The sequence below is a fragment of the Catharus ustulatus genome, chromosome 3 (assembly GCF_009819885.2).
Source record: "Catharus ustulatus isolate bCatUst1 chromosome 3, bCatUst1.pri.v2, whole genome shotgun sequence".
Lineage (NCBI taxonomy): Eukaryota > Metazoa > Chordata > Aves > Passeriformes > Turdidae > Catharus > Catharus ustulatus.
In genome coordinates, this window is record NC_046223.1 from 52012537 (window position 1) to 52025076 (window position 12540).

The 12540-nt window shown below is 41.3% G+C and overlaps 1 protein-coding gene across 1 annotated transcript; it reads right to left on the reverse strand.

Moving 5' to 3' along the window:
* Positions 1–5272: 5272 nt before the first annotated feature.
* On the reverse strand, positions 5273–10805 carry IL22RA2 (interleukin 22 receptor subunit alpha 2). The gene is made up of 6 exons (XM_033056351.1): positions 10731–10805; positions 9598–9748; positions 8656–8834; positions 7242–7411; positions 6622–6800; positions 5273–5430 (listed from the first exon to the last, which is right to left on the reverse strand). The coding sequence occupies exons 1-5, from the start codon at positions 10792–10794 to the stop codon at positions 6645–6647; spliced, it is 720 nt and encodes a 239-aa protein (XP_032912242.1). The 5' UTR covers positions 10795–10805; the 3' UTR covers positions 5273–5430; positions 6622–6644.
* Positions 10806–12540: the final 1735 nt, after the last annotated feature.

A 12540-nucleotide genomic window follows, 5' to 3' on the forward strand; every position in this document is an offset into this window, starting at 1 on the left:
ATGGACACATATGAAGTAGTTTTGCTCCATAGAAATGTGGGTCTCCTTTTCCAAGGCAGAAATTGCTTAGTGTCTGTGTTGTTTGTCAAATTACTTTGCTGCTATTTTGTATGCTTGTTGAAATACACATTTCTGCTCTCATGCTGCTTCCCAGCCCCTGTATATGTGTACTTTGTCTTCTTTTCTTTTCTGTCTTTTCCTGCAGTTTCTTCTCCAGGTTCATGTCCCTGAGTCTCATTCCACTCAGGGCATGATTTCACAGACTGTCTGAAAGTGTTTAAGTCTGATTTAATAAAGACAACTCTATTGTGTAAATTTTGGTGATATCTTTTAGGAGTGTTATTCTTCCAAATTCAAGATTTTATATAAGAAGTTAGCCTAGAAATAAGACCTTAGCCCTCTAACAATCACACTCTTGCCAGCTATTCTACAAATCCAGTGTCACCTAACAAGCAATGTTAAAAAAATAATCCTCGGTTGTAAAAAATAAGAAACAAGACCTTTTTTGGAAATTGATATGATTTGTGATTTCTTACACCTCAAAAAGAAAAAAAAACCAAGCAACTTATTAGAAAGACATTGCCTGAAATAAATAAATTAACAATTTTCCTGATGTTCTTTTGTGGGTATAACAGCACAATGGCTCTTCATTGTCATATTGTTCCTGTGTTAAAAAGTAAGGACATTTCTGCAGAGTCTGGTCCTCAGTGTGATACTCCTGGGCTGCATTTTGTCATTATTAAGGGTATGTAGACAACTCAGCACCAGGGTACCAGTGCCTTAGGAAAGAGCAAAATGTTTAAAAATTTTAAACTGTCTTCAGCATTTACTTCAGATCGTGGAGTTTTTTCAGGTATTCCTTTCCTTGTAAACACTGGGGCTCAAGATTCCTATTTTTCTCCATTTTGATCCAAAATTCTGGTAGCAATGACTCCTTTCACTGGGTTTTCAGTGGAGTAAACATGTAGCACAATAAAACAATCGGTGACTTCATTATTTGGACAATTTTATTTTAAATGTTTCTTTGGAAGTCTTTTACAAAAGATTCTGAAAACAAGTTGCAAAGGAGACTGTAACTTTCCTGATCATTAATACTGGTGTCATTTCTTTCCCTTCTCTGGAGAAAGTACCCTTGTTTTGTGTCCTGTGTCCTTTGGGACAAACCAATACTCAGGAGTTCGAGATTTCTCCTTTTCTTTTTTAAAGACAGGTTTTACAGATTAGTATCTTTGATCTTTGCAGCTAACATTGAAATCCAGAGAAAGCCCCGCCTGTTTATGATTAATTCCCTGCAGTCTGGAATATTTGATAATGTCTAACAGATTTGTGGCAAAAGCCAATACCATTTCACAACAGAACCCCACCCTGGGCCATAAAGTGGTTCTTAGCTGAGATCAAGCCAAGCGAGTGTGTAAACCCCAGGTCCACATCTGATTAAAGCAGTTACAGGGGAGTTATGAATGGGACTGGCCAGATGCTGTACCATATGATAAACACCAAGGACCATGGCATCCTATAAAACTGGGCATTTATAAGGTGCAGCTGGCTATGCATAATCTTCTCCTAATTTATAAGGCTGGAGCATCTGGTTCATTGCTGTTGCTCTATCAGCTTTTTCTGGAGGCCTGCTCTTGAATTTCTGGTAGCTGAATATTGCTCTTCTGAGTGCCACCGGAATGGGAAGTTAAATCCATCTATACTAGGAGATAAACTCTGTCTGGCAGATCAGATATGTTCAAGCCAGGTCATGAGAGACAGAAGGGTAGCCTGTTGTGGGATGGGTTCCCCTTCACAGCAAAATCCACAACTGCAAACTCTGAAAGAAATAATATCTGTTTCTCACTGGCAGTGACACAGCCGTGACAGAGAGGCTCAGCCAGATGAGGCCATTGGGACAGGCTGTGGCTATGACTGCAGACATCCCTCAGCAACGTGGCAATAACACAGAATAGTGATATGTCTCAAGTCCTGCTTTTGTTACGCTGCTTGATCTTTCCCTCCTAGTGCCATCGCCCTAGAAGTCAGCATTTCTCTCTTTCCTGGACCAGAAGCTGGCACTTGGTTAGAAAATGCCTGCTGTGTAAGTGACTGAAAAAATAAGAGACAAGTATTTTCAGCTGTGTCTTGCAAACTTTTTGTGAGAAGGAGCTAAGCCAGCAACGTGAAAGCATCCCGAACTGAATGGTGTGCACATCCACAACCCCCTGTGGAGCTGTGTGCTAGCCTGGGCACTTCTAGAGATGTGGACACACAGTAGATGCTTTGCTTGTGCCCATGAAAGAGAAAGGAGGACTAGAACTCACTCTTCCAGGTATTTCCAAACTGATTTGTCAGCAGGAAAGTCCCAGTTATATTGAGAATGCGTCATCTATTGCACCCTTGTGGAATTGTAAGCAACAGTGCAACATGCAGCCTAAGCACAGTAAGTGGGTTTTTTTAAGTTACAGCATTACCTATCTAGAAGTTGTGAGTGCAGATCACTCAACCTTAGGGGAGAAAAAAAATACAGCACCAGTCATTCCACCAAACCCTTCCCCAGTAATATTACATGTCAGAACGGCACTCAGAGAAAATTTGCATTTCAAATGGAAAGGGAAAATTTGCTTTTGCAGAACATCATGGGGTTGGCAGTAATAAATCATGGTACTGTCAGAATGGAAGTGGCTTCCTGCAACTCTTGCATGGCTTTCTGTAAGCCTGTGTTGTTGCTGAGGAAGTGAAATATGGTTTGCCTACAACTTAGCACACAACTGTACAAGACTTCCTCAGATCTTCTATTGTTTTTTCCAGCACATATTATTTTATTAAATTGAAAACCTTTCAGATTTCAAATGTCTTCGTAGACCCGTAGCATGGCAGCTGCTACCTAGCTATTTCTATATAGGTCTGAGTGCTTCAGGTACTCCTATGGTGGCTCTACCTCTTCTTTATTCTCTCTCTTTTCTCTCTTTTAATGTTTTCTATAAAACAGTTTTATCCTCTGCATCTGACATAGGTACAGTATCTGGAATTGTCAGAATCTGTTCTCTGATAAAGCTTTATCTTTGTGTAATGATAGCAACACAAGCTGCCATAAGGAAACAAGTAAAATTGAGAAAGAACTTCAACTACCACAGATACTGTTTTCAGGCTGTGATAACCCACTGCTGAAATACATGATAGACTATTTCGTAGCTGTTTGCCTGGACAGTCTTTCTGGCCGGTGCAAGACAGACAGCAGGATCTCCCACTTGTCTTGGCACCAGGTATTGCACAGAGATTCAAAGGCTTGCTTCTCAAAAAAATTTTAGCTAAATAAAGAAACTGTGGGATATGAGTGGACAAAACAACTGGAAGAATTGAGAAAGGAGCAAAAAGGGAAATGCAGTGAAAGAAACCTGATTTTATGGTCTAGATGTGTGGATATGGCTAGATAGTTGTTCAAATAAATCAGGTACAAAAATCAGGTGATGGAAATATTTAATTTTGTTAAAGGCAAGAGTGCCCAGCATTAACTTCCTTAAACACAGCCTCTTCTCAAATGCCTACTGCCAGCATCCTGATGCAGCTCTCAGCTCAGATACCTCCAGGGGAGGTGCTAGTGACAGACCATGAAAAATGCTTTGGATGGGGCTTGAGAGAACTCAAGGTCTGTTACTTAATTGATCTGCCTTTATGTACATGAATTAAGGGAAAAGTGGATAGTGATTATGTAGCTGGGATCTCCATTTTTCCCAGGATTTGCCCTTTTTTGTCTGGGCCACTCTCACCTCCTCTCATTTAATCTGCAATAACAGAACACAGTTAAGTACTAATATTCTCATTACTTGCAGACCTTGCAGATCTGTAAAAGCTATTTCATCTCTCCTTCCCAGCGTGGCTTAGTGAGTCACTACCTGAACCTTGCCCAAGCAATTTTTTCCTTTGTATAATTAAGGGCTAAAATAATTAGAAATCACAGGTAATGGTCAGAATTCAGTCACCATTTACTGTGAAATGGCTAAAATAGAGATCACAGAACCACAGAATTCTTAGGTCTGAAAGGGACTTCTGAAAATCATTCAGTCCATCCCTCCCTGCCCAGGCAGGGCTACGTAGAGGTGACACAGGAACGTGTCCTGGTGGGTTAGAATGTCTCCAGAGAGGAAAACTCCATGAACTCCTTGGGCAGCCACTTTCAGTGCTTTGCCACTCTCAATGTAAGGAAGCTTTCCCTCAGATTGAAGTGAAAGTTCTTATGGCCATTGGTCCTCATCCTGTCACTGGGCACCACTGAAAACAGTCTGGCACCATCTTCTTGTCACCCACCTTTGAGATATTTACTTGTATTAATGAGAGCCCTTCTGTCTTCTCTCCTCTAGACTAACAGACCCAAGTCCCTCAGATGCCTCTTACAAAAGAGATGCTCCAGAACTCTCATCATCTCTGTGGCTCCACACTGGACCCTCTCCAGTCACATCATGTCCTTCTTGTACTGAGGGGCCTAGAACTGGATACAGCGCTCCAGGTGTGGCCTCAGTAGGGCTGAGTAGAGGGTCAGGTTAGGTCATCTCCCTTGACCTGGTAGCCACACTCTTCCCAATGCACCCCAGGGTACCACTGGCCTTCCTGGCCACAGGGGCACTGCCAGCTCATGGTCATCCACCAAGACTCCCAGGTTCTTCTCTGCCAAGCTGCTCTGTAGTCCCCAGCCTGTGCTGGTACTTGGGATTGTTCCTTCCCAGGTGCAGGACCCTGCACACTTGACCTTATTGACCCTCATTAAGTTTCTCTCCACCCAATTTCCAGCCTATCAAGGTTCCACTGGATGACAGCACAACCTTCTGGTTTATCAGCTGCTTCCCCACAGTTCTGTTTCATCAAAAAACTTGCTGAGGGTCTCTTTCCTTTAACTGTCTTTCACTGAATGGAAGAGAGAATCTTTCCTGTTTTAGTTTGCATGCATTTCTGACTAATCACATACTGGTTTCACAGTCAGAAATATTATGTTGGGGGGTACTATGAAGATACTGTGAACATGGAATTAGTCCTGTATTGCACATTTCTTATTTTAAAGAAGGGACACTTTTCTCGTTTTCTGTTGTAATCATTGTAGAAAATATAAAATATCTGAAACTTCTATTTGTAGATTGTATTTTAATTTCAATACTTAAAACACAAAACTCCCTGGAAGCAATCTTAAGAATATTTCCACAAAGACTTTTTTCATTATTTTATTTTTATATTACAAGTGTGTTTCCTTTGAAAATGCAAATATATACCATCATAAATTGTAATACAGGACATAAAAAGAATCCTTGATCTTCATGCATCATAAAATGATTGTAATGAATCAAATAATTTAATGGAGCAAAGGTTGGTTTAAAAAGTATCCAAGTATGCATTCCAGACATTGACAGCAGATGTTGATTTACGCTAGACCTGTGATGGAAGGCATCTTCTACTATTATCCTATAATGGGGAAGAGAAAGAGGATTGCTGTTGGCATGTGCATTTAAACTGGGTAGTATTAAACTGAACTGACATTCAACGCATGCCATTCACCTGCCTCTGTCCTGTTCCTCTGCCAGTTGTTTGGAAGTCCAGCTCTAACCTGAGTTTCCAGCTCTTAACAGTACAAGAAAAGCAAAAAAAAAAAAAAAAGAAAGAAAAAAAGCACAACTAAACAAAACAATAAAAAAACCACAAAAAACAAACAAAAACCAAATCCAAAACAAACAAACAAAAAAAGAAAGAGAGAGGAAAGTCCCCTAGAAAGTGACTCCCTCCTTAGCCAAACCCACTGACCAAAACACAGCAATGATATGTATCATATGAAGCAGAACAAAAGAAAATTTCTATGGTTTTGGGGTACAGAACTGAAAACAGAAGCCCAGGTTAAAACTGACGCTTTTTCAGTTTTCCTCTGTTACCTCAAATCTGAGTTTGCTAAAGCAGATTCCAATGAACTCAAGTTTGGGTTAGGTTTTTGTACTCTCTGTGCCTTTGCACCTGCTAGGCAAGATTGATAGCAAATCTTTTGGCTGGGCATATGATATGTGACAACAGTCTAGTGATTTATGTAAGTAAAAAACCAGATTTTTCAGATCAGCTAGTGGAGATAATTCTTGCATTTTTGACCCATGGGAACTCATGACATTTGATAACTGATTTATTTTAAAAAACACTACACTGAAGAGTGGCCATGAAAAGGGGACAGGCCAATTTTAATTAATCCATCAGATCAATTCCTGAGCAGAAAAGGCTGGCAGAGCTTGCAGGAGAATTGCATGTTAATAAAGTTGGAAGTCACTTATTTTTCTAATTAATTATTACTTGACGGGAAAAAAGGTATTAAAGGCATACTATGTATAACTCTTTAACTATACTATGTAAAATTGTTTAAAGAAAGGGAAGAGACAGATATTTCTGAGGACAATGCCAGCATGCAAATAATTATCCATCCCATTCTTCTAATCACCTTGGACTTATCATCCTTACCTGGTGTGCATCTGAGATTATGTAAGTATTCCAACTAATATTGTCACATGGGATGGCAGTTTCTATGACACACTTCTTTCTCTACTTTTGGAGAGTATCTGCCTTTCATGAGGGGATAGATCTTGGCTTCCAGAGTCATCTCCAGTTTCAGCTGTGACTTACCTGTCTCAGAGGTGCCAGCCCTGTCAGTGCAGCATAGTACACTGCCTGCTGCTGTAGGCACTGCTGTGGTCCAGCATTGGCATGTACATTTTAGCCACGATGCAGTAGCTGACTCCAGGACTCAAATCTTGTATTTTAATAATCTTCTCTTTCCCTTCATACACCAGGACCCTGTGTTGCTTCACACCGAGTGGAGAAAAAAGAGTCAGTCAAGCACATTTCCCTAGCAAGTGTGTCTGTGAGTAAATTTTGATGAGAACAGAGGATGCAGAACAGCACACAGACTTACACAAACTCAACAGCATTAATGTTTATGCTGTTTAATATTTATGCTTTTCAAAGAAAATTCCCTCCCCTCCAATTCCTCTCCTGTCCCAATTTTTAAATCTAGGTTATAGATTATGAGGTATTAAGTTGATGGAAAATAATAAAGGGAGGAATTACAACTCAATTCAATCAAATGCAATTCCTGAAAAATAAGCCTACTTTGTTTTCAACACTTTCAGAGTCATCGCTGATCTCACAGTCCCAGAAGGCTTTCAACAGTAAAGCAAGTATGGTGTGCCCACACTTTTCTGGCTTTTCAATGGTAAAGGGCTCATATGTGAATATACTCTTACCTCATCTAGGAAGTTGTTAATTATGAAGACTTGATACAGCAGATCATAATAATTTGTCATTGGTATTTTGCTGCCTCTCTTCCTTTTGTAAGGAGATTGTGGAGCCTGGAGCTTTACTGTTATGGATTTGTTGCTATGAACCACAGTTACCATCGGTGGTCCTATCATAGCTATGGAAAAAAAAAAAGCTGTAAACACAATTATAGTTTTAAAATAATATTTCCTAGAATGCAATTTGAATCCATTCAACAAATGCTGGTGGTGCCAACAATATATTATGCTGTATTTCCTCCTCAAGTGACACTTCATAAATTCTTACTTCTTGGTGTTTATTTGGTTTGGTTATTTTTATTTTGGAGGTGACTTTTCCTGTGTTTGTAAACCTGTCTTTGAGCCAAACATTTTGAAATCCCTTAGAGCTGATGTTGTTATGTGCTGACTGGTCAAGCAAAATTCAAAAATTGCCCTGATTTTCTTTTCCCCTCGTGTTTGTCTTTGTGCTTGGACTGCACAAAACATCCATTCAAACCATTTCAGCTATGCCAAGGATACAGATTATCTCCTCACTTTCCAATACTTTGCAATTCCCTTGGTTAAACACAGGCTCCAAGCTAGTGCCTGCATGTGTGTACAGCACCAGAAATGAGGGGACACAGGGCAGCAGCTGCCACATGAATCTCTCCAGGAGGAGGAGGTGGCACAGGACAAGATATTCTGCTGCAAGGTACTGCTTTATGTCAAAGCTTGTGGTTTCATCTGTGCAGGAGGTTCAAGGCAGTTTGCACTTCGGGGCTGTGAAGTGACCCACAGTGATAATTTGATTTTGTTTTGGCCAGTGGGAGAAAACAGGTTAGTTTTGGTGAACTTACTGGTAGGTAGACTGCTACTGTTCAGTGTTTGGGCAGTCCTCCATTTCTAGCATACTGTGGCCCTGTAATGACAGTGCTAACCAAAAGTTTTGCACTTGTGCTTTCTGTGTCCTTTCCTGCAGTCAGGATAACACATAAATGTGAGAAGAATAGTGGCCACACACCATGCAGCTCTGTTCTCTCTTCCCCCAAAGAAAAAATGCTTCCTTTTTTATTGTCTTGAGTCCTGTCCTTCCAACAGCTTAAAAAATGCCTGAAAATAATTTGTGTATTTCCATACCCAGAGGAAGATGTTGAATTAAAGGGATCTTTTGATCTCCTAATTACTGGTAAATGGCTATTTAGCCAAAATTGTTTGACTTTCAAGTGTGTAGAGAATTACTTTGGCATAACACTTCACCTGAGAGCCATTGACTCACTTCTTTACATACAGCTTTGTGGTTAGAAAACGATTACTCATGTTTGCAAGCTGTGAGCAGAAATGATGTGTTCCATGCCACTGAAGATCAAATTATTTCCTGGGAGACACGTATGTTTGCACTTACTTTCTCTCCAAGGAGTGAATCTGCAGCTGAGGCTCCAGTTGGAATAGACACCAGCCAAGGCTGCTCTCACTCTGCTGTAGTAAGGCTCCTGGATGTCAGAGGTCTCATGTGTTAGGTCACAGACACGGCTTGAAATCCCCCAGCAGTCATCTTTGTTTTTCCACGTACTCTGCCCATACCTATGGAGAAAGAGGAAGAAGGATCTAAACTTTAGCCATCACTGCCTGTGTCCATGCAGGTTCTTTTTTTCTTTTCTCTCGTGGCACTGACAAGCATCCTGCCATGGAAATTAGCTGCCTTCAATTTAATAATAGGGAAGGTTGATTTCATGGGCGTTTGGGAGCTAGAGATTCTTCTCTGAAAGAAATCTAAAGCAGAGACGTGGGTTACCAGCCCTGTAGGAAGCCACCTGTTATCTGGCCCATGGAAGAGGTGGGCAAGCTTCAGCTTAGCCAGTGTGTTCAATGATGGGTAAAATGCCAGATTTCACCAAACAACTTCTCAAGGGCAATAATCATTTCAGGCACTCACCTGTGTGCCAGGCATGGGAGCAGACCCTGAAGACCAGCCCCTAATGTTGTCTCAATCATGCAAGGCACCCTGAGGCAGTGCTGTGGGGAAGGTAACCACTGAAATGCCTTAGATGTTCTATTACAGAGGAGCTAGACCTGCTTGAGGCAGGTGGCAGGACCCAGTGACTTTCAGAGTCCGCTGCAAACCACATTTTGCTTCAAATCCTTGGTGCGACGAGAGTGCAGAGCATAGTGCTGGAGGTGCTTATTCCTTGCCTGCCTCCTGCTGCTTGACTGCACCTTATGGATTGGTAAGTGCAGAAACAACTGAGAGCTGACAGCTGAGCAGGACATGACTGCTCCCCAGGAATGAGAGCATCCTGAGCAGTCACTGTGACGTGCCAGCCCAGCGGGAGGCCCCGATACTTACACTTTATACTGCACAAAGTAGAGCGCGTCTCCCGCCTCTCTGGCCCACCCAGGCTGCCAATGCAAAGTGGTGTTGAAATTTAGCGAATGGAACTCTACCTTCTGTGGCTTAATCGACTCTTGCAGATCTCGGTTTTCCAAAACTAAAAGCGCTGCAGATAAGAAGGAAGGATAACACAACGTGTTTGTCACAGACGCACTCCTCCATACTGGAATCAGAGGGTATTGCTACAGACTTTAGTTTCACAACTAGCAGACCACAGGGAAATTAAATCTCCTGGATTCACATTCAAAACTTTCCAAGTCACGAAATCAAGCAGTTACAAAAGAAACACATTTTGAACTATGAAAGGAATACTTTTATGTAGTCTGAGTGTTTGGAGGTGGGGTTTTTTTTGCTGTTTGTTTTGGGTTTGTTTGTTGTTACTTTGTTTTTCTTTTTCTTTTTTCTTTTTAGTTTGTTTGTTGGTATATTTTTCCTTAGAGAATTTGCTGCTGTGAAAAATGCCTCATGCACATTCCAGGAAAGAAACCTTTTGGGTCAATCCACAGAGTCTGCAGTAAGCAGCCCCATCAGTACCTAAAAGTCAAGTGCTCTTTCCCTCTTTACTCCACAACTCAGCTTTAACCTGAAGAGATTATAGCTCTTTTAACTGTTGCCACAGTCATGTTTACCAGCTCCTGCCTAATAAACAACCACTTGAAATTCACTGTTTTTACTGTCTATGGCACTAGAAAAGCTGATAATTTTCAGGATCATCTCTTTTCAAACTGCAATACTACTTAGATTCAGTTAACAACCCCTATACATCATTCAAACCCTAATATTTTTGTGGGTTTTGCAACCCAGATGACAGCAGCTTTTACCCTGGCATAGTACAGAATCAGGTAAGATTGTACTGGCTGAACTGAAACTGGCAATACAGCCATGAAAAAAATCTCATGGGCAACATGTTCATTGTTATCTGCATTTCAGAACCTGGAAAGATAAAATACCAAACTAATTTGCAAATGACTGGCTTTTGAAACCCACCAAAAGATCCTGAGATTTCTCAACTCATCCAAAAATTCAATAACAAGCCTATCCTCCCACCCCGCTCCCATACAGGAAAAGACCAAAAAGCCCTTACTTACAAGTTGTCTCATCCTGAAGCAGGTGCATCAGTAGGCAGAGGAAGGAAAGCATCATCCTCCTCATGCTTAGGAGAGAGCTCCATGACTGAAAAGTACCTCCCTTCCTTTTGGACATGTCTTATGAGGAAGTAATTGTTAAGCACTCCAGAGTTCCCCTTATTTTCAGTGGTGTACAAATTCCCCGGTTTGGCTTTGTTTTAATTTAGCTGGAAAACATATGAGTAGCTCTAAATTAAACATGAGCAGTTGTTCTTTCTTGGCAGATGTGGTCATGCAGAGTTTGGAACTAATTATGAATCAAGCCATTATGAAAAAGTCCTTTTTTTAAAGATACTAATTCCCAGATGATGTCTGCCAATATTGCTTTATCCCATAAATTTGTCACAGAAGCTTTCTTGCTTGCCACGCTAAGATTTTTAACATTTATTTGTTTGTTTGCTTGTTTGTTTGTTTATTTATTTTCAGCTCACTACCTGCTCAGAGCTGAAGAACACAAGACATTTTGTCCCAAAGATATAAAAGACCTACCCATGAGATGTGCTCTGGTTGATGAACTGCCTCTGGGCCAAAAGCAAGAGAGGGAGTTTGCAGGTGTGCTGGTGGCAGACATCATCAGGGGCTGTCACTGGAGGAAAGAGGGGCTGTGAAATCACTTCTGGCTGTTGGGCAGCATGTTCACCCCATGCTGGCTGTGGAGGAGATGCCGGGAGGCCAGGGAAGTTGCAGGACTGACAGCCTCCTGACAGGGATTACGAAGGTAAGCCCAGCCCACGGGGCCAAAGTGCCACTCTGGGTTGGACTTTCAGACTGCCTGGAATCATACGCTCCAACCGGTGCAGGTATGCTGAACACTGCCTGCACAAATATTGGCATTTGTCAGTGTTATCCTCTGGATCCTGCCTGCCCAAAATGTCCGTCTCTACAAGCTTGACCCCAGGGCTGGGGATGCTGGGGCTCCCCGGTGATAAAACTTCACTTTGTGTGCTTGCAAATGCTTTAATGCCACATGCACGTCTGCCTGGTGGGAGAGTTTTGAAGCTCAGACAATGTGGCTGCTGGTGGTGAACGTGGTGTTACTGCCTAGCCTTGCCCCTCACTCTTCCCTCCCCAAAAGCTCCCCGATGCTGACACCCACTGGTACTTCACTGCTTGTGCACTAGTGCAGCTAAGCAAAAGTCAGGATGCAATCTCTTTTTGCAAACTCATGGTGATAAGCAAGTGGAGAAAATTGGTAATTTTATAAGATTAGCACAGCCCTGTGTAACAACTTCCACAAAAGGAGTGATGGATGTGAAGGCTATCTGTCTGCAAAGAAAAAATTGTCATGAAATATTCCTTACTTTGGGGAAACGTGGAAACACAAGTCATGTCAGGTCAAAAAAAAGTGCAAGTTCTGAACTTATTTAAAGGCCACCAGTTATATTGAACAAACTGAACAATATCTGGTCAAGAAACTGACCTTGATCAGATAAATGGGCACAGGGTCTCAGTTCAGCTGATCCCCTATACCTCATTATTACAGCACCAAACCTGCAGCATATATAGTAGAATGCTAACTGTAATAGCTTTAAATAATGAATTAGTCCAACCAACCAAGAAAATTAAAGAACTGAGAAAAAAATGAAGAAAAAAACCACACAAAATGAAAGCAGAAGTCAGAAAGTCTACCTCAGGCTGCAGATTTTTTTATCTATCCATTTCCCAAACACACCTTCAAAATCCAGTGACCTTTAAATAGTTCCCCACACCAAATTCAATTAATATTTTATCACGTTATATGAGCTCAAATACTGGAATAGGGAACTTTTAC

Coding starts and splice junctions, on each gene's coding strand:
- IL22RA2 (XM_033056351.1), bottom strand. CDS start 10,794: ATGAGGAGGATGATGCTTTCCTTCCTCTGCCTACTGATGCACCTGCTT. Junction 9,749..10,730: donor GCTTCAGGATGAGACAACTT/GTAAGTAAGGGC, acceptor TCTTATCTGCAG/CGCTTTTAGTTTTGGAAAAC. Junction 7,412..8,655: donor ATTCACTCCTTGGAGAGAAA/GTAAGTGCAAAC, acceptor TTTTTTCCATAG/CTATGATAGGACCACCGATG.